Source organism: Doryrhamphus excisus, chromosome 8, assembly GCF_030265055.1.
Source record: "Doryrhamphus excisus isolate RoL2022-K1 chromosome 8, RoL_Dexc_1.0, whole genome shotgun sequence".
In the NCBI taxonomy this organism is placed as follows: domain Eukaryota; kingdom Metazoa; phylum Chordata; class Actinopteri; order Syngnathiformes; family Syngnathidae; genus Doryrhamphus; species Doryrhamphus excisus.
In genome coordinates this window covers 13835252-13857638 of record NC_080473.1, presented here as the reverse complement: position 1 = coordinate 13857638, position 22387 = coordinate 13835252, and the positions used below count along the sequence as shown (strand labels likewise).

Here is a 22387-nt window from a genome sequence, read left to right as displayed (position 1 = left end):
CCTGAGCAACGCATTCTTTGGGGCACTGCAATGACATCAGCCTCCCTCTGGCCTCTGGGCTCCTTTGGCTCCTTCAGACAGCATTGCAGCACCATTTACTATTTTCTATGCTGCTTGTCCTCCAATGAAATTATGGGGAATTTTTTTTTGGAATCATACCTCCATTTGTGTGCCAATTAGGGAAGTGGCTGCAGGCTATCTTGCTGACGTAAGGTGAAAGATGAACATAATAAAGTGGCCAATGGCAGGGTGATTGTAATAAAGCATCGAACTGAATGGATGCCATGCCAGATACACGATGAAAAATGGGCCCGCCCAATGTATGACTAGATACCTTTTGAGGCATATTTGAAAATAATAATAATAATAATAATAATAATATTCTGTAGTTTAACATTCATTCCAACAAAGCAGTCCACTCACTTAACTTGTTTTGCTCTGAACTCTAGTGTACTCAAACAAAGCAGTCAGAGCTGATTAACTCTCGATGCACAGCTCCCTGTCTCCGATCACGATCACTCAGTCATCATTGAACCTTCTCCTTGACTCTTACTTCTGCAGAATTCATTGACCTTACTAAACAGATATACTGTAATGCTTTTTTTTATGAGCATGTATGCTGAAAAGGTGGACGACACCCGCAATTGGAATACATTGTTTCAGCAACAGAAGACTGCACTGTCTATGAAAAGTAGGGAGGACAGAATATTGTCCAATATCCACACAATCCCCCCGCGTCCACTTCGCTCCTCAGACTCCAACCTCCTGGCACTCACTCCCCTGTAAGACCAAGCTCCGAACCTGGACTGCTGTGCCCCGCCCCGCTTTTACTCATGTTTTTACTGTGTATTAACGAATGAATGTTGTATTTTTATGTATCTTTTACTCTGTTTACTTGCTTGTATTCAACTCCATTCTTCTGTAAAGTGTCTTTGAGTATTTTGAAAAGCGCTATACAAATAAAATATATTATTATTATTATTGTTATTATTATTGTTATTATTATTATTATTATTATTCAATCATTCATTCATTTTCTACCGTTTTTCCTCACGAGGGTCACGGGGGTGCTGGAGCCTATCCCAGCTGTCTTCGGGCGAGAGGCGGGGTACACCCTGGACTGGTGGCCAGCCAATCACAGGGCACATATAGACAAACAACCATTCACACTCACATTCATACCTATGGACAATTTGGAGTCGCCAATTAACCTAGCATGTTTTTGGAATGTGGGAGGAAACCGGAGTACCCGGAGAAAACCCACGCATGAACGGGGAGAACATGCAAACTCCACACAGAGATGGCCGAGGGTGGAATTGAACCCTGGTCTCCTAGCTGTGAGGTCTGCGCGCTAACCACTTGACTGCCGTGCAGGCCAAATCTGTTTTATTTTTTCCTAAATTCCGTTTTTTCTGTTTAAATGATTTTTTAATTTATTTTTAGATGAGGATGCTGAGGTTCTCGTTGAGAGTGACCAGGATGGATAGGATCAGGAAGGAGTACATCAGAGGGACATTACATATTAGGTCTGTGAGGTCTGTGCGCTAACCACTCGACTGCCGTGCCGGCCATTATGATTATGATTATGATTATGATTATGATTATGATTATGATTATGATTATGATTATGATTATGATTATGATTATGATTATGATTATTATTATTATTATTATTGTGCTTCTATTCAATTCATTCATGAGGAAACAAGCCGAAAAAAAGGAACGTCATGTCTTACTTTACAGCTGTTTCCTCTGGCACCTCCAGAGATAAAGTCAGACTTGCTGTCAGCTCACACAGCTCGGGACTCACACAGTGCAGACCCTCAGTCACCTAAAATGCAAACATGTATTCATAATGTTGTGTTTATCCATCCTGGAGTTAAGCATAATCGGCAAACAAAACAAATTTCTGACCCTATCTGCCTCCCATGGCACCATCACAAGCCGCTGCCCGGGTTTAGGTTGCCATGGCTGCAGGGTAGGAGGCGGCGGTGTTGTGCTAGCGGACACGGTGGTTGGCTGCGGTGGCTGAGTGGCGACTGAAGTTGTGGAAGTGACAGGGGTGGCCAGTTCAGGAGCAGACGGCGTCACAGGTTCCCATTCGGCCAAGTCCAATATCATCTGATCGCACCTCTGGCCCTCATAGCCTTCGCTGCATTCGCAGGTGTACGTCGGCTCGCCCGCCTCCTCGCCGTTGTGAAGGCTGCAGTTGCCATGGAGACAGGGACTGCTGAAACATGGGTCTGTGAAAAACTGAAATAAGCAAAATAAATAAATAGACGGAAGAAGAATTGGTTGTATAAGAAGCAGAACAAAACTGTTTTCTTCAGCTCGCTCACTCTATTAACCAAGCGGTACATTTATCAGTTTTTTTTTTAATTGCATTTTTTTTTACGGATTCAACACAGTGAAGAATAATCGAGATCATTAATCTCACCGATGTTACTAATCTACTGACTGTATTCCACACGGAATACAAACATCCACATAATAACTGCTCTATTATCATAACATACTGAATGTGAAACACACATCCACTACTGTGTGTACTTTAAAGGAACCCTGACTTTTCAGACTCATGTATACCTGTTTGTTGAAAATATTGGGGTTTTTTTTACTTATTACCAATTGGAACAGCGGAGAAAAGGCTGTGTAATGCAAGCATGTTGCCCAAGAGGAGAAGAATGCAAATTTAATTCAAGAAACAATACAAGCAGTTGATGTTTGCTAAATACAAGGATGAAGAGTCTTGAACCAGTCATGATGTGCTATATATATCACTATATTGAACTTACTATGGTACCCATTACACTTTAGTCATTCGCTAAATGTACTGCAAAAAAGGCCAGTAAGGATAATTCATAATGCCGCCTCCAGAGAACATACTAACTCCTTATTTGTAAAATCACAAATACTTCAACTTGCTGATATAGTTCATCTTCAAACAGCTAAAATAATGCATAAGGCTAAAAATTAGCTAAAAAATGCCATCCAATACTTCTCTACAAGAGAGGAGAAATATGATCTCAGGGAAGAAGTACATTTGAAACACTTCTATGCTAGGACTACGTTAAAAAGCCATAGCATTTCAGTATTGAACAACGCAAAATTTGTTCTCAATCATAAATCACTCCACACTCTTTATTGCTATCTGGTTCTACCATATCTTACTTATTGTGTGGAAATATGGGCTAATAACTATAAAAGCAATCTTCACTCGCTAAATGTAGTGCAAAAAAAGGTCAGTAAGGATAATTCATAATGCCGCCTACAGAGAACATACTAACTCCTTATTTCTAAAATCACTAATACTTCAACTTGCTGATATAGTTCATCTTCAAACAGCTAAAATAATGCATAAGGCTAAAAATAACCAATTAGCTAAAAATATCATCTAATACTTCTCTACAAGAGAGGAGAAATATGATCTCAGGGAAGAAGTACATTTGAAACACTTCTATGCTAGGACTACGTTAAAAAGCCATAGCATTTCAGTATGTGGAATCAAACTATGGAATGGATTGAGTAAGACCCTCAAACAATACACAACGATGAGCCAATTGAAGAAACAATACAAGCAGTTGATGTTTGCTAAATACAAGGATGAAGAGTCTTGAACCAGTCATGATGTGCTACGTATATATATCACTATATTGACACTTACTATGGTACCCATTATGTCATTGGATGCTCATATCACCTTGTACTTTGGTACGTGACAAAAATTAAATTAAATTAAATTAAATTAAATTAAATTAAATTAAATTAAATTAAATTAAATTAAATTAAATTAAATTAAATTAAATTAAATTAAATTAAATTAAATTAAATTAAATTAAATTAAATTAAATTAAATTATTCATTCATTCATTTTCTACCGCTTTTCCTCACAAGGGTCGCGGTGGTGAAAACAGATGCATGCACGGGGAGAACATGCAAACTCCCCACAGAGATGGCCGAGGGCGGGGAAAGACAAAACAAGAAGCCAAAAAGTTACTACTTCCACACAAAATAGGAGGAGAACACATTCATTCATTCATTTTCTACCGCTTACCCTCACGAGGGTCGCGGGGGTGCTGGAGCCTATCCCAGCTGTCTTCTGGCAAGAGGCGGGGTATACACCCTGGACTGGCGGCTAGCCAATCACAGGGCACATATAGACAAACAACCATTCACACTCACATTCATACCTATGGACAATTTGGAGTCGCTAATTAACCTAGCATGTTTTTGGAATGTGGGAGGAAACCAGAGTACCCAAAGCACGAGTAGAACATGCAAAAGTTGTAATTTTGTCGTTTTTTAAAAAAAAGTTTCCACCATATTCAGTGTAATAAAATGCTGTTTTCTGTTGAATGTGCTCGTGTTTGTGAGATTTCAACGGATGATCCCAATGCACCCCACCGGGTGTGTGAAATGTCTGCTAATGGGCACCACCAGCGTCGGAATACAAGTACACACACACACACACACACACATACCGCTGTGACAAAATGCATCTTGGCAGCCATCACGCTGGTTCCCTTCATCAATATTTATGCACAATCGGAGGAAAGTATTCCTGTAAGGATGTTGAAGGTGAAGGACAAAGCTGAGCTTAGAAAATCCGCCTGCTTGTGCTTTTTTAAGCTTGAAAGCATCCCAAATTTTCTGCCTCTCAATTTTTCTTCTGATGTTTTCAACTTTATTATTGAAATGTTTTCACTAAACAGACTTAATGCCACCAGGAGGAAAACAAAGTGCCTACCTGGGAAGAAGAGGCTAAACAGACGGATGGTAATGACGTTCAAAGCGAGTCTCCTGACAAATAAACTCTTGATGAGACTATTCATTTTTATATCTTTTTATTTTTCACATGTGTAATACGGAATGGACTTTAAAAGCCCCCCCCCCCCCCCCCACCCACTTATTTTCCACCACATGTGGTGTTATTAGCATCACGTCCTAACCTTGTTAACACTCCTGAGGAAGTTTCAAAACACATTAATGAGAAGGAATTAGCACACTGTCTGTCAAACTGCTTTTTTTCCACACAAAATAAGCTTTGCATTTATTACAAAAGTCTGCAAAGAGTGTTGATTCCTGAACATATCATTATTATATTATTACAAAACATGGTATATGCTCACTGAGGAAATTAGTGATGCCTGAAAAATTAACACAGCAATGTTTCTTTGAGAGATGCCGCATTGTCGAACTATACCATTATCTCAACCACTAGCAACGCGTAAGACAGGTGTCTCAAACACGCGGCCCGCGGGCCAAATGTGGCCCGCAGGACACTAGTTTGAGGCCCCCAGCCTTGATATGAAAGTTTAATGTTAGTGCGGCCCCGCGCAAGTTTGATATGGATGCTGTATGGTATCATGTACCCAGAAAAAAATTATTACGTTTGATTAATGTTCCCTTTAACTGTACTTGTGAGTGTCTGATTGTTACGCCACAGCGTAAAGGGACCAATTCTAAATGAATTAATACACATAGTTCCTCCCCCAGACCGAGCTGTTCTAGAATAATGAGCGGCATCAAATCTATCATACAGCCGAAGCACCGCAAAATGACAGAAATTCAATTCAGTTATCTTTTGAGCAGGATGGAATTTCTGGAGGGGATAAAACATGCAACTAAGAATATTCCTGTTGGAGATACATTTCATTCACTGGGACGGCATTGCAACATAATATTCTTGTACTGATGCAAACATGAAGTCATTTCTCTGGCATCACTTCCTTTTGTCATCATTCATTTTTCTCTTACGACAGGGGTCTCAAACTCAATTTACCTGGGGGTTCACTGGAGCTAGGGTCTGGGCAAAGCTGGGCCGCATCAGGTTTTCAAAAAAACCAAAACACATTTATTGAAAACAGAAAAATATACAAACTTTTTCAGTGCTTTGGTTCCGATTTTCTACATAAAAGCTCTGATAAAACATTCCACTGCTCTGAAATATCTTAATTTTTATTTTTTTGCACAAAATAAGATGAAAAATAAATAAACAAATCAAGAATAAAGAAAATCAATGAATCAGTAATAAATAAATATAATAATAATAATAAAATGGCGGTGGGTAGACAAATTCTTTTTTTCAGATTAAAATGAACAAAGCATTATTAGAGCCCTGTAGACATGACAAAACACGACTATAGTCACATTTATACTCTTTTTATTTACAACATATTGTGCAACTGCAGGGTCTTGAGACACATGCTAACTCGCAAACTAGAGAGCTAGCGACCTAAACAGTAGCGTAAGTTATTTCCTTTAAACTTAAATCGCCAAAAACTTACCAAAAACTTACCACTTCCACACCGATAGGGAGGATAACTATTAACAGTTATTTAACCTTTAACATGAACATTAATCAAACGTAATAATTTTTTCTGGGTACATGATACCATACAGCATCCATATCAAACTTGCGCGGGCCGCACTAACATTAAACTTTCATATCAAGGCGGGGGCCTCAAACTAGTGTCCTGCGGGCCGCATTTCGCCCACGGGCCGCGTGTTTGAGACCCCTGATGTAAACTATGTTTTTAAGTTAATCTTACTTAATATAGCCATAGTTCAATTTAATCAAAACATATTAGTTAAAAGTACTCAAAATGACAACAACATGTTAAATAAACTTGACATAATTAAGTTATTAGAACTTTTGAGTATGCATAACTTCATTTATTTAAGTACTTTGAACTTTCGGGTTTACAGTGTGCTTGTGATGCAATATAAATGCCCCGCCGCAACTAAGTGGAACTACATTCCTCGGATTCATGGATCAACCAGGAGTGGACTAATGGGTCCAATTGGGAGGTAAGTCACCCTTGCTGTAGTACACAATTGTTTTGCAATATGTGTGTCTCCATCCATTTCTTCACTACGGACATGGGGCTGTTGGGGGGCATCAAATAGCACACACGACCATGACTGGGCGACTTTAGAGACGTTATTTCACAAAGCTTTGGTTCCCATCCAAATTGCACCACTTTGGTGATGTTTTGAGGTTTTTCTCAGCATTCGGCAGCAACAACTTTGAACCTCAGGAGGTCGTTGCCATCTGTTTGTTTCTCGGCAGCAGCGAACTGAAAGCTTCATTTCACCAGTTTCACAGCCACTCACATAAGAAGTGTGACTCATTTTGCGCTGAAGGTGATTAAACCGCAGGGGTACTGTATATTTTAATGACCTCATCGCTCAGTTAATTGCATACAAATCAGACGGAAGGGCACGGATGATTAAAAATGCACCTGCAACATAATCGTTATTCATCTTTCTGGGTAGCCCAAAACAAAGTATGTATTCTAATTATCATTCAGGGGGTAAATTAAAGATCAATAAATGCAGCAATCGCATCCCAAGGTAAGTATGTTGAAGATTGTATGGCTGGCAAAGTCTTTCTGCGTCTTTGTTATTATGATCAAGTTACCATAGTAACGGCAGAAGCAAGAGGGAGCAATTAGGCAACGCTGCAAAACACGGCGTGTGGGTTTGCCTGCCCTCAACCCATCTGCTTCCGGGGATATTCGAGTCCCATCGTGCTGTGAAAAGATGATACGTTTAATAACCCCGTAATTTCTTCATCGAGGGCGCTGATTACATCTTTGGTTCCCTCCCTCGGAGTGTCAACATCGCCCCCCCATGTGGAAGGGGGGTGGAGATACGGGGCGGTAGTCACCTGTCAGGAAGCTGGCAGCCATGACATATGACAATTTTATTACCGAAACCGTTTTTAATAAAAGTAAGTTAGCGATGCAATACTCTCAGGGAACTGAATCAATCGTAACTGGAGTGTTCAAGTTGTCTTTGAGTTTATGTTCATGCTGAAGACTAAATAGGGCAACTCCTGCCTGAGGGAATGGTGCACGAGCCAAAGCATTTATTCTCTAAGGTAGAAGCAACCCATCAACCAGGCGGTTGAGATAAAGGGAGATAACACCTCACGGGTTGCAGGGGTGCTGGAGCCTATCCCAGCTGTCTTCAGGCGAGAGGCGGGGTAAACCCTGGACTGGTGGCCAGCCAATCACAGGGCACATATAGACAAACAACCATTCACATTCATACTTATGGACAATTTGGAGTCGCTAATTAACGCTAAAAACCCACGCATGCACGGGGAGAACAAATACAGACAGACTCCACACAGAGATGGCCGAGGGTGGAATTGAACCCTGGTCTCTGTGAGGTCTGTGCGCTAACCACTCGACTGCCGTGCAGCCCAAATATGTTTTATTTTTTCCTAAATTCCGTTTTTTCTGTTTAAATGATTTTTAATTTATTTTTAGATGAGGATGCTGAGGTTCTCGTTGAGAGTGACCAGGATGGATAGGATCAGGAAGGAGTACATCAGAGGGACATTACATGTTGGAGGCCTTGGAGATAAAGTCACAGAGGCCAGACTGAGATGGTTTGGACATGTCCAGAATTCATGTCCACATTCATACCTATGGACAATTTGGAGTCGCTTATTAACCTAGCATGTTTTTGGAATGTGGGAGGAAACCGGAGTACCCGGAGAAAACCCACGCATGCACGGGGAGAACATGCAAATTCCATACAGGGATGGACGAAGGTGGAATTGAACCCAAGTCTCCTAGCTGTGAGGTCTGCACACTAACCACTAGATCGCCATGCAGCCCTCCTTTTGTGCAACATGTTCAAGCAAAAGGTTAAGGTTTTTATTGTTTCATTCTTAACAGTACCCATCTTATTTTGACACCAGTTCAAATTTATGTTTATGTATTTTTATGACGTTCCAACAGACGTTCAAACCCCCGATCTCCTGTTTGTCAGGCTAACATGCTAACCCATAGCAGTCAGCATTTGCAATGGATGATAAGGCTCTCATTTGTCGAGATGTTTACATAAATGTTGTCTTCAGATGCGTCGATTTTTGGACTGTGGGAGTAAAGTTAATGTAAAGTTAAAAAAAAAACAAAAATAGTGTACCCATATCATATTTGTGTTTTGTTTTCTACTTAATGAGCAAAAACATCAACTGCAGTCATGTGTTCCTGCTTGGCGGAGGTAATAAGACCACAAACTTCACACTGTGTGCTTTATAAACAGCAAGTGAATCATCTTGGGAATCGTCCTCTCAGCTCTTTATTTACTGTACAGTACGGCCCGATCATCTAACATCCCACCTGTTTTGCTGCTACAAAATAAAAGCCCACTCATTTGAATCCAAGATGGTGCCTTCCAAATCACCAAATCAAGGCAAATCAATGCTGAATGTGCGACCATCTGCTTTATATTCCTGCAGCAACACAAGAGCGACGCTTGTGTTCCGCGTGGCCACTAAGAGTTTTTGTCGGCAAGCCTTTCATGGATGTCTATTTCTGCACATCAAAGCATCCATCATGCCTTCTCTCTCTCCGAATCCATCGCCTCCAAGCCCGGTGGCTTCAAGGAGCAGCTCCTCTTTGAAAACATCTGCTTCCATGAAGACCGTGGCGGTTCACCTTGATGGCTTTGAAGCTTGCCTTGAAGCATGAATAACCGCTGATGTAGTATCAGTGGACAGATAAGGGATGAAAGCGGGAGAACATATTGCGCAACTGCAGGGTCTTGAGACGCATGCTAACTCGCAAACTAGAGAGCTAGCGACCTAAACGGTAGCCTTCAAGTTATTTCCTTTAAACTTAAATAGCCAAAAACTTACCACTTCCACACGGATAGGGAGGATAACTATTAACAGTTATTTAACCTTTAACATGAACATGAATCAAACGTAATAATTTTTTCTGGGTACATGATACCATACAGCATCCATATCAAACTTTATTTATTAATTTAAAAAACTTCGCTTTGGTTCCAATTTTCTACAAGAAAAGCTCTGATAAAACATTCCACTGTTCTCAAATATCTTACTTTTTATTTTTCTACACAAAATAAGATGAAAAATAAATAAACAAATCAAGAATAAAGAAAATCAATCAATCAGTAATAAATAAATATAATAATAATAATAAAACGGCAAATAATAAAAACTTAAGAAACCACATATAGTTGGTGGGTAGACAAATTATTTTTTTCAGATTAAAATGAACAAAGCATTATTAGAGCCCTGTAGACATGACAAAACACGACTATAGTCACATTTATACTCTTTTTATTTACAACATATTGTGCAACTGCAGGGTCTTGAGACACATGCTAACTCGCAAACTAGAGAGCTAGCGACCTAAACAGTAGCGTAAGTTATTTCCTTTAAACTTAAATCGCCAAAAACTTACCACTTCCACACCGATAGGGAGGATAACTATTAACAGTTATTTAACCTTTAACATGAACATTAATCAAACGTAATATTTTTTTCTGGGTACATGATACCATACAGCATCCATATCAAACTTGCGCGGGCCGCACTAACATTAAACTTTCATATCAAGGCGGGGGCCTCAAACTAGTGTCCTGCGGGCCGCATTTGGCCCGCGGGCCGCGTGTTTGAGACCCCTGATGTAAACTATGTTTTTAAGTTAATCTTACTTAATATAGCCATAGTACAATTTAATCAAAACATATTAGTTAAAAGTACTCAAAATGACAACAACATGTTAAATAAACTTGACATAATTAAGTTATTAGAACTTTTGAGTATGCATAACTTCATTTATTTAAGTACTTTGAACTTTCGGGTTTACAGTGTGCTTGTGATGCAATATAAATGCCCAGCCGCAACTAAGTTGAACTACATTCCTCAGATTCACGGATCTCCAACCAGAACTGGACTAATGGGTCCAACTGGGAGGTAAGTCACCCTTGCTGTAGTACACTGATGGGGATGTCATACAACTATTGTTTTGCAATATGTGTGTCTCCATCCATTTTTTCACTACGGGCATGGGGGGGGGGGGGGTTGGGAGCATCAAATAGCAGGAGAGCTCATCCGATTAATATATCTTCATTTATTATCTTATTTCTTCTTAGCTCATGTCGCATCTGGAGATGGCTTCAATTCCCCCAACGGGGTCCATTTGTTTGCAAACAAACAAATATTCCTCAAAAGTTGACATGAGGGGATTTATGAAAGATAATGAGAATACAAAGGAAGCAATGAGAATACTAAAGCCCCCTTTCCACAAAAAAAAAGAAAAGGTTCTGCAAGACTATTTATACCGCTCCTCTAAACGCAAGGTTGAAGGCTTCAGGGCACCATCTCCCCCCGGAGGCCATCTTCCTATATACCACAGCGTGGCTTTGCATGGCTCCTTTATGAACATGCTCCTGTCGCAGAAGCAGATAAATAACATGGCGCTACATCTCCCATACGCAGCCTTGTCACGTCGCGGTGGCAGGTCATCTGTCTTACATGATGGATCTACTCTGTACCTCCACCTATTATTCACTTGGCCGGACTTTTAATATTAGCTTCCATGCTTGAGGTGTCTAATGCTAAAAAGGAGTATACAGTACTGCATATGACTGTTTTATCCATGTTATACACACTGAGATGTAATAGTACACCACATGTATTCAAATAAACGGTGTTGGGTGAATGACTTTCCAGAACAGGCTTGTTATACCCACAGACGTAATAAAATTTGCCTACTGCAAACGTAATACTGAATTTATTATTACTATTATTTATTATTATTAAATTATTACATATGTGGGAAAGTGAAAATCTGTAAATGTAATAACTTCCCACAAATGTAATATGAGACAAAATAATGATCTTTGTGGTTTTTCTTGTTGTTTGTTCTTTCATCTTTTAATGAGGGCGAAGGTGTAGATGTCATTTTGAGGATTTTAACAAGATATTTTTTTTTCTTTTTTTTTGTGGAAAAAATATAAAAATATTGACTATGGCACATATATTTAGAGTAGTTACTGGACAACTAATGACTATGGCACACGCATTTAGAGTAGTTACTGAGTAACTAATGACTTGGGCGCATACTTTGAGTAGTTACTGATGAACTAATGACTATGGCACATACTTTTAGAGTAGTTACTGATGAACTAATGACTATGGCACATACATTTAGAGTAGTTACTGATGAACTAATGACTAGGGCGCATACCTTGAGTAGTTACTGATGAACTAATGGCTATGGCACATACTTTTAGAGTAGTTACTGATGAACTAATGACTATGGCACATACATTTAGAGTAGTTACTGAGTAACTAATGACTAGGGCGCATACCTTGAGTAGTTACTGATGAACTAATGACTATGGCACATACTTTTAGAGTAGTTACTGATGAACTAATGACTATGGCACATACATTTAGAGTAGCTACTGAGCAACTAATGGCTAAGGTACATACATTTAGAGTGGTTACTGATGAACTAATGACTATGGCCCATACGTATAGAGTAGTTACTGATCAACTGATGGCTAAGGTACATACATTTAGAGTGGTTACTGATGAACTAATGACTATGGCCCATACATTTAGAGTAGTTACTGATCAACTAATGGCTAAGGTACATACATTTAGAGTGGTTACTTATGAACTAATGACTATGGCCCATACATTTAGAGTAGTTACTGATCAACTAATGGCTAAGGTACATACATTTAGAGTGGTTACTGATGAACTAATGACTATGGCCCATACATTTAGAGTAGTTACTGATCAACTAATGGCTAAGGTACATACATTTAGAGTGGTTACTGATGAACTAATGACTATGGCCCATACATTTAAAGTAGTTACTGATCAACTAATGGCTAAGGTACATACATTTAGAGTGGTTACTGATGAACTAATGACTATGGCCCATACATTTAGAGTGGTTACTGATCAACTAATGGTTAAGGTACATACATTTAGAGTGGTTACTGATGAACTAATGACTATGGCCCATACATTTAGAGTGGTTACTGATCAACTAATGGCTAAGGTACATACATTTAGAGTGGTTACTGATGAACTAATGACTATGGCCCATACATTTAGAGTGGTTACTGATCAACTAATGGCTAAGGTACATACATTTAGAGTAATTACTGATCAATTGAGTATCATTTGAATACAAACATTGCAATGAGTAAACAAATGTTTATTTCACATTCATTGGCTTCTTTACTTCCAATCCCATTTTTATGAGTTATCAAATATGACTTTAAAATATGTGAATGACACTTGACATCAATTTACTGTCTTTCTGGATTAGCATTTCAATTCAACAGTATTACAAACTGCCATTCCCCTTTAAGAGGAAATATTGTATAAATAAAAAGTCAATTAGTTAAATAGATAGCTTTCTTCATGAAGAAATGGGACATTTTTCATAATGAGAAGAAGAAGGAAATGTCTGCTGCCGTGATTTAATGGGAAAAAGAGGTGAGAAAGGTGACATGTTTGTTTTAAAAATCTGTCACTTTGTGACATCCTGCTAAAAATGGGTGTAAAGCTGCTCCTGCTGCCATTGGGAATTAGTCTCAGTCAGGATGTTTCACTCTCAGTGAGAGTGAAACATCCTTTTCTATCTTTGTCAGACTTAGTTTTGTACCGTCTTTGGCAAACTTGCTGAAAGATAGGCTGGTGTGTCAAAAGTAGATCCAATATTTTATTATTTTTTTAAAGATTATGTCACTGTGACACCTCCTGCTTGGCATTATGTACTCTCCATCTCATGACTTTTGCCGTCATCGCTCTGTTGCCATGGAGATCCTAAAAGAGGAATGAGGGCAGAGTCTCATATTATATCATGACACCGGACATGGTATCATGGCTCTCATCACAGGTTTGAACCTGAAGAGGTGTTGAATATATTTTTTAAAGGTCACCACGGTTTAATTGTTTGGGTGGGCGGTGTGGTACACCTGATGCCAATGGTAGGGCACATAGGGACAAACAACCATTCACACTCACATTCATAGCTATGGACAATTTGGAGTCGCATGTTCTCCCCCGTGCATGCGTGGGTTTTCTCCGGGTACTCCGGTTTCCTCCCACATTCCAAAAACATGCTAGGTTAATTGGCGACTCCAAATTGTCCATAGGTATGAATGTGAGTGTGAATGGTTGTTTGTCTATGTGTTCCCTGTGATTGGCTGGCCACCAGTCCAGCAGGGTGTACCCCGCCTCTCGCCCGAAGACAGCTGGGATAGGCTCCAGCATGCCCGCAACCCTTGTGAGGATAGCAGTACAGAAAATTGATGGCTGGATAGACTACTATATTATTGTTAGACTGGATTTAGACTGGATAAGGTAACATTTGTGTTTAAAGACGTTCTAATGTCGTCAACCGACGTCATCCTCCAACTGTTGCTAACGTGGCTTTGAACAAAACTCCATCCAGTATCTTTTTCCGTAAGTATATTTTCAACACAATCCCCAAGAGGCTTTTTCCCAGACAGCCACAGATGTTAATACGAGCTAATCGCTGTGTCTGCAGCAAGGCCCCGAGGCTGAAGACAACTCGCCACTCCATTCTCTGCTGGAGCCGTTCTGCTGTTCCTGAAGTGATTTGGCGGATTAGGCTGGCATTTAGCGTCTGCAGCAAAAGAGATATTCGGGGACACATACCAACACACGCATACATCCCACAGTGTGCTGGCTTGTCTCCCAGTTGGCTTCATTAAGTAACATATTGTAGGATCAACTTAACAGACAAGCTGTGAATCTGAGAAGAAGCTAACAGGAGGCAGCCATGCATCGGATGCTGACACACTGTTTAAGGACCCGGACCCGGGAGATCAAAATCCACCAAAACCTAATCCATCTAACATATTTGAAACACTTTTCCAAGAAAACTGGCTATATTTTGTCAACATTCACCTTGCTGAGGGAGAGCATTTAAGCCAGGGGTCTCAAACACGCGGGCAGGACAATAGTTTGAGGCCACCGCTTTGATATGAAAGTTTAATGTTAGTGCGGCCCGCGCAAATTTGATATGGATGCTGTATGGTATCATGTACCCAGAAAAAAATATTACGTTTGATTAATGTTCATGTTAAAGGTTAAATAACTGTTAATAGTTATCCTCCCTATCCGTGTGGAAGTGGTAAGTTTTTGGCTATTCAAGTTTAAGGGAAATAACTTGAAGGCTACCGTTTAGGTCGCTAGCTCTCTAGTTTGCGAGTTAGCATGTGTCTCAAGACCCTGCAGTTGCGCAATATGTTGTAAATAAAAAGAGTATAAATGTGACTATAGTCGTGTTTTGTCATGTCTACAGGGCTCTAATAATGCTTTGTTCATTTTAATCTGAAAAAAAAAATAATTTGTCTACCCACCAACTATATGTGGTTTCTTAAGTTTTTATTATTTGCCGTTTTATTATTATTATATTTATTTATTACTGATTGATTGATTTTCTTTATTCTTGATTTGTTTATTTATTTTTTCATTTTATTTTGTGTAGAAAAATAAAAAGTAAGATATTTGAGAACATGTTTTATCAGAGCTTTTCTTGTAGAAAATTGGAACCAAAGCAAAGTTTTTCAAATTTTTTTGTTTTTAATAAATGTTTTTTTGTATTGTTTTGAGAAGCCAAACTCTTTACTTAAGTGACCACAACAATTGGAACTACATTTCTCATTACCGAAATCTGACCAGAACTGGGCTCCCGGGACCAAGTTGGGGGTAAGTCACCTTTGATGGACTACACATCTGATAGGGATGTCATACAACTTCAAGTGACTATAGTACAAAACAAAACAAAGATACACTGTATTCATGCTGAATGAGCCAAAGTGCTGAAACCGATGCACAGAGTGAACTCTCTTCCTGCAATAGGACAAATGTGCACGTTAACAATTGAGTGAGTGTTGTGGTGCAGAAAAGGGTTACAGTGAAAAGGCGCCCCGACGGTATTAGACCAAACATGGCTCCCACAGAGTGATGCATTGTAGCATTCAACGGATGGAGCCTCTCTCCTCTCACTAACGAGCAAGCACTTTCAAAGAGAACACAGGCTTGTGATGAGCTTGGAGCTTCACTTAATTGGACGCAGCTCAGGCTCGACTGTATGTGCTCCTGTCACACACACATTGTTACAATTAGGATGAAGGTACAGCTTGTTTACTCCAAGAGTGACTTGTCAGGATTGGTCGTTTTCACTGAGATAACCAACTTCACCCAAACTGACTAAAAATATGTATGTTAGATCAGGGGTCTCAAACACGCGGCCCGCGGGCCAAATGTGGCCCGCAGGACACTAGTCTGAGGCCCCCGCCTTGATATGAAAGTTTAATGTTAGTGCGGCCCGCGCAAATTTGATATGGATGCTGTATGGTATCATGTACCCAGAAAAAATTATTACGTTTGATTAATGTTCATGTTAAAGGTTAAATAACTGTTAATAGTTATCCTCCCTATCCGTGTGGAAGTGGTAAGTTTTTGGCAATTTAAGTTTAAAGGGAATAACTTGAAGGCTACCGTTTAGGTCGCTAGCTCTCTAGTTTGCGAGTTAGCATGTGTCTCAAGACCCTGCAGTTGTGCAATATGTTGTAAATAAAGAGTATAAATGTGACTATAGTCGTGTTTTGTCATGTCTACAGGGCTCTAATAATGCTTTGTTCATTTTAATCTGAAAAAAAAATGTCTACCCACCAACTATATGTGGTTTCTTAAGTTTTTATTATTTGCCGTTTTATTATTATTATTATACTTATTTATTACTGATTGATTTTCTTTATTCTTGATTTGTTTATTTATTTTTCATCTAATTTTGTGCTGAAAAATAAAACTTAAGATATGTGAGAACAGTGGAATGTTTTCAGAGCTTTTCTTGTAGAAAATTGGAACCGAAGCACTGAAAAAGTTTGTATATTTTTCTGTTTTTAATAAATGCGTTTTTTTTGTTTTTTTGGAAAACCTGAAATGGCCCTTCATTGATCTTGTCACAAATTGTGATTTTACCAAAAGACAACCTATGTTTGTTTCTCCTGTCTGGCCTCATCCACCGACGTCTCCATGGCAACTGCTGTTTTATCGCAGTCACCCCCTGCGAAGATTGGGCACCTGACGGGGGCAATTTCTACGGGCCAGGACATGCGTATTCGCACTCATATCTCACATTATTCGACGCCTTTGCCGCTATACTCCCCCCCCCCCCCCCCCCCCCCCCAAACCCAAGGCGGCCATGATGGGGACCAAAGCTGCTAATTGGTTGCAGGTAGCTGTGGCTCTTGTGTAATAAAATGTGTTTACTTGTGCAAATGTATGCCAAGGTTTTTTTTAACAGTCCCACACTATGTTCCTTCATTAGGAGTTTAGTTTGGAATTGCATTTGTTGTTCCCCTTTTCCCCCCTCCTTCATCGCCCAATCATCCTGTCCTATGTTGTATATGTATGGACGGATGATTGCACAATTTTGCTTGTACTTCTGCATCAGAGACAAGATCAACAAAGGTCCATCTCATTCAAAATGGATGGGATTGAATGGCGGCACGGCGGACGAGTGGTTAGCGCGCAGACCTCACAGCTACGAGACCAGGGTTCAATTCCACCCCAGTTTGCATGTTTTCCCCGTGCACGCGTGGGTTTTCTCCGGGTACTCCGGTTTCCTCCCACATTCCAAAAACATGCTAGGTTAATTAGCGACTCCAAATTGTCCATAGGTATGAATGTGAGTGTGAATGGTTGTTTGTCTATATGTGCTCTGTGATTGGCTGGCAACCATTCCAGGGTGTACGAAGACAGCTGGGATAGGCTCCAGCATCCCCCCGTGACCCTCGTGAGGAAAAGCGGTAGAAAATGAATGAATGAGTTAAACAAAAACAAAAGTGTGGCATTTATATTTCAGAAGCATATTTTTCATGAATTATACGGTTTAGGTTGGTAAAGTGAGAGTTTACAGTATCTCATTGTTATGTTCCTCTTCCTCCCCGACCGAAGCATGCAGAGAGGGCAGAGGGTGCAAAGCAGCGCTGTGTTCTTCCAATCAGGTCATTTAGCAAATCTCAATTGACTGCTGCTCCAGTTTCCATGGAGAAGGGATAAGCAGAGAGAGAGAGAGAGAAAAAGAAGAGCAAGAGGCAAAAATCAATGATCCCCTTGAGCGAAACTTGAGGTCTGTGTTGGCCATGAGCTCCGGACTAAGAGCAAGAAAACTGATGTTGTTCATGGCTTTCATGAACGATTCTTTTAATAAAAAGGATAAATGCGAATGTGCTCAGGAAGTGACACCATCATAATGTGTTCTTTGCTTTTGTGCAGTTCAGGTACCGCCGAGGTACCGACTGCAGCTGCTGCTTCTGTTCTAAGAAAGGAAACCAGGACGATGGAGGAGACAGTTGTCATTGGTTCCATTTTGCAGTTCAGCACACAGAAAGGCCCACACTTCCCTGTGTCCAATCAAAAAAAAAACAAGTTGCATGCATAAGCACAAGGTAATCCAATGAGCTTATGGCTGCCACCTGTTGGTGATTCAAGTGAACTTCACCCAGTCACCTTGCAGCCTCCTTTCCGTCATGCTGCAGCATACTCGTTTTATCCTCTCCGTGCTGCTGGTGGATGCTCTCTCCGGCCCCAGCATGACTCATAAAGGCAGCTGACCATAGAGCTCACTGCTGCTTAGGAGCGGCAAAAGTCCCATTATCGTAAACGCAGCATTTGGGAATAATATAATTTGGAGAACTACAGGATGTGTTTTATAGGATCGTTGTATCCTTGAATGTGTTCAAAGGTTCAAAGGTGACGATCTATATGGCCCCTTGGTGGTGTCTTGATTTGTGGGCTCATTCGCAATCGACCAATGACAGTTGACCGGTGACCTCGTACCCAAAGTCAACTGTGGTAGGCTCCAGCTTCCATTTGATCCTGAACAGGAAAAGTAAAACTGCACTAAATGGATATGTATTTTTTTCCATTGTTTTGATCCAATGGGGACTGCACAGCGGACGAGTGGTTGGCGAGTAGACCTCACAGCTAGGAGACCCGAGTTCAATCCCGACCTCGGCAATTGCTTTGTGGAGTTTGCATGTTGTGCGTGGGATTTCTCCGGGTACTCCGGTTTCCTCCCACATTCCAAAAACATGCTAGGTTAATTAGCGACTCCAAATTGTCCATAGGTATGAATGTGAGTGTGAATGGTTGTTTGTCTATATGTGCCCTGTGATTGGCTGGCCACCAGTCCAGGGTGTACCCCGCCTCTTGCCCGAAGACAGCTGGGATAGGCTCCAGCACTCCCCACGACCCTCGTGAGGAAAAAGTGGTAGAAAATGAATGAATGAATGTTTGGATCCAATGGCGGCTGCACGGTGGACAAGTGGTTAGCGCACAGACCTCACAGCTAGGAGACCCGAGTTCAATCCCACCCTCGGCAATCGCTTTGTGGAGTTTGCATGTTCTCCTCGTGCATGCGTGGGATTTCTCCGGGTACTCCGGTTTCCTCCCACTTTCCAAAAACATGCTAGATTAATTAGCGACTCCAAATTGTCCATAGGTATGAATGTGAGTGTGAATGGTTGTTTGTCTATATGTGCCCTGTGATTGGCTGGCCACCAGTCCAGGGTGTGTACCCCGCCCCTCGCCCGAAGACAGCTTGGGTAGGCTCCAGCATTTCCACAACCCTGAGGATAGCGGTAGCAATGGGACGTAGTACGTGGTACGTAGACTGAAACCGTCCCCTCAGCTTTAACATCATTTCTCTTAACTTTACCAGCATGCGTGGTTCATTAGAAGAGTTCCAGGCCAGCTATACAATACAAGCTGTTTATAGACACACACACCTACACTTGCGTGTGTGCGGCCGCTCTCTCCTCTTGTTGCCACAGCAACGCAGCCCTTGCCTCCGTGTCTCGGTGATGGTACACGCTCCTTTGCTATAAAGCTAACCCTTCTACAGTACACATACAAATGATAGAATACACGCAGGATGCAGGAAAGCTGTATCACAACAATTACCTAAAATAGTACTATGAATTTACATAAAGCAGATATATGTCTGTTTATGGAAGTTTTTCAACTGCATAGGGTGTAAAGTAAGTGGAAACATAACTCTAAAAACCCAGGCTTGATTACTTTTCAGTCAAAAGTAAAAATGAATAAAACACGTTTTGTTTGATTGATCTCAAAACACACATTTTTCTTTCTAAAACATTCACGCTTGAGCTGAAGATGAAGATGTTTACCAAGTGATGACATCAGAGACTCACCTCACAGTTGCGTCCAGTGAAGCCCTGACCGCACGTGCAGGCGTACTCCCAAGTGTCCTCTGGTCCGCCCGGTGAGGGAAGGGCTTGGCACAGCCCGTCATTGAGGCAGGGTCGTCCCTGGCAGGGGTCCGGCCCGGGTGCGGCCTGGGTCGGTGTGGGCTCCGCCGGTGCCGGGGTGTCAGGGGCCAGCTGGAACAGGGCGGGTACGGCCCTGACGCTGCAGCTCAGGAGCAAAGGGAGAAGGAAGGGAAGTGTTGAGCTCAGAGACATCCTGATGCTCTTCTTCTTCTTCTTCTCTTGTGGGTTTGTAAGGTGGAAGCAGGATCTCAGGCAGGCGGCACTGAAAGCAGACTGGCTGAGATGGATGCAGAGGGGGGAAACAGAGGGAGAGGGTGTGTGTGTGTGTGTGTGTTCTGTTCTTCACCATGTCTGAGTCACAGTGACGACACGCACATACTCCGCCCCCTCCATACACACTCCCTCTCTCCTTGGCATCGCTTCCACGGCACGCAAAGTAACAGGGATGACATCAAGTGTAAGATCTGATTGGAGGTGGAAAGCAATAAAGGTGATAAAAAATATACACTAGCGAGCTTTAATAAATTATTCTTACTGTATCTCCGGGCATCAACACTCTAGTATGTGGGTGTTTATGGCCCCAGCCACTTGGGGGAGCCACATCAGCAAAGCTCTGAGTCAATTTAGAGCAGGGGTCTCAAACACGTGGCCCGCAGGACACTAGTTTGAGGCCCCCACCTTGATTTGAAAGTTAATCTTAGTGCAGCCCGTGCAAGTTTGATATGGATGCTGTATGGTATCATGTACCCAGAAAAAATTATTACGTTTGATTAATGTTCATGTTAAAGGTTAAATAACTGTTAATAGTTATCCTCCCTATCCGTGTGGAAGTGGTAAGTTTTTGGCTATTTAAGTTTAAAGGAAATAACTTGGAGGCTACCGTTTAGGTCGCTAGCTCTCTAGTTTGCGAGTTAGCATGTGTCTCAAGACCCTGCAGTTGCGCAATATGTTGTAAATAAAAAAAAGTATAAATGTGACTATAGTTGTGTTTTGTCATGTCTACAGGGCTCTAATAATGCTTTGTTCATTTTAATCTGAAAAAAATAATTTGTCTACCCACCAACTATATGTGGTTTCTTAAGTTTTTATTATTTGCCGTTTTATTATTATTATATTTATTTGTTACTGATTGATTGATTTTCTTTATTCTTGATTTGTTTATTTATTTTTCATCTTATTTTTGTCGGAAATCGGAACCAAAGCACTGAAAAAGTTTGTATATTTTTCTGTTTTTAATAAATGCGTTTTTTGGGTTTTTTTTTTTTGGGAAAACCTGATGCGGCCCAGCCTTGCCCAGACCCTAGCTCCAGTGGACCCCAAGTAAATTGAGTTTGAGACCCCTGATTTATAGGATAATTGTTTATATTTTCCAATAAACTAGTGACATTTGATTGGCAAGTTATTAAACCAAACCCAAGTAATATTAAAGACCGAAAGGACTGCTTAATCTCCTATCATTGAGGCTAACAAGCTAACCATCATGCAGCTATAAATTTACATTTTACTTGAGTAACACTCTGCGAGGCTAACAATACCGCTAACAAATGGTGACGTAGATAAATAGGTTGTTCACTGCTCACCAAATTTCATGGCTATTGTCGTCCGCTTGTTACCTTTTATCCCTTTTAAGGGCTGTAGAAATAAGCTTGATTTGACAACCTGCGCCGCCATTTCAGCAGTAAAACCTGACCATGCACCTCCATGTCCGACCACATATGTATATATATATATATATATATATGTATATTTGATTCCATTTTGAAGCACAAAAAAGTTATATTATAGAACCGCCGTTGACTTTAATTCCTCTGTAAACTACCCCGAAGGCTGGGATTGTATGGAATCGATTTATGCCAATAAATGCCTTTCAACGCCGATCACAAAAGCTAGCTTGAAGGTTTCGGCCTGTACCGAGCTTCCCCCCCGCCCAATTTGCTTCACACTGCGCATGCGTGCCAAACTCAAAACAAAAATGGATGCCGTGTAGAACTCACCTGCAGTTTGTTGACTGATATACATTTTGCGCCATGAAAACTATAACGCTGGGTTACCACGTTAAAAAAACTTTAATGTGGCATTTGACAGAGTATGTTGAGTTTTTGAGGCTGACGGCCATGTCAGGCCATGTTCAAGTGAGCTAGCACAGCTAATAGCAGCGGTATGTTCTCTTTTTTTAAACTAATTACGGCTTTGTGGATCCATTGGCAGTCGGGGGACCTCGGAATTGTCACCCCCACATACGGCACCCTTAGCA

At 40.8% G+C, this 22387-nt stretch overlaps 1 protein-coding gene across 2 annotated transcripts in view; it reads right to left on the bottom strand.

The window, feature by feature from the left end:
- dner (delta/notch-like EGF repeat containing) overlaps positions 1-22049 on the bottom strand; it is a 42016-nt gene extending 19967 nt beyond the window's left edge. Inside the window, exons 1-5 of one of the 2 annotated variants that reach the window (XM_058080960.1) lie at positions 20669-22049; positions 20480-20597; positions 20056-20395; positions 1915-2253; positions 1737-1831 (exon numbers count right to left, since the gene is read on the bottom strand). In XM_058080960.1, coding sequence (XP_057936943.1) covers positions 1737-1831; positions 1915-2253; positions 20056-20395; positions 20480-20550 — 845 coding nt within the window. In that variant the 5' untranslated portion in view covers positions 20551-20597; positions 20669-22049. The remainder of the gene's footprint in view (positions 1-1736; positions 1832-1914; positions 2254-20055; positions 20396-20479; positions 20598-20668) is intronic. The other variant, XM_058080959.1, reaches the window with a different exon arrangement.
- Between the last annotated feature and the right edge of the window lie 338 nt (positions 22050-22387).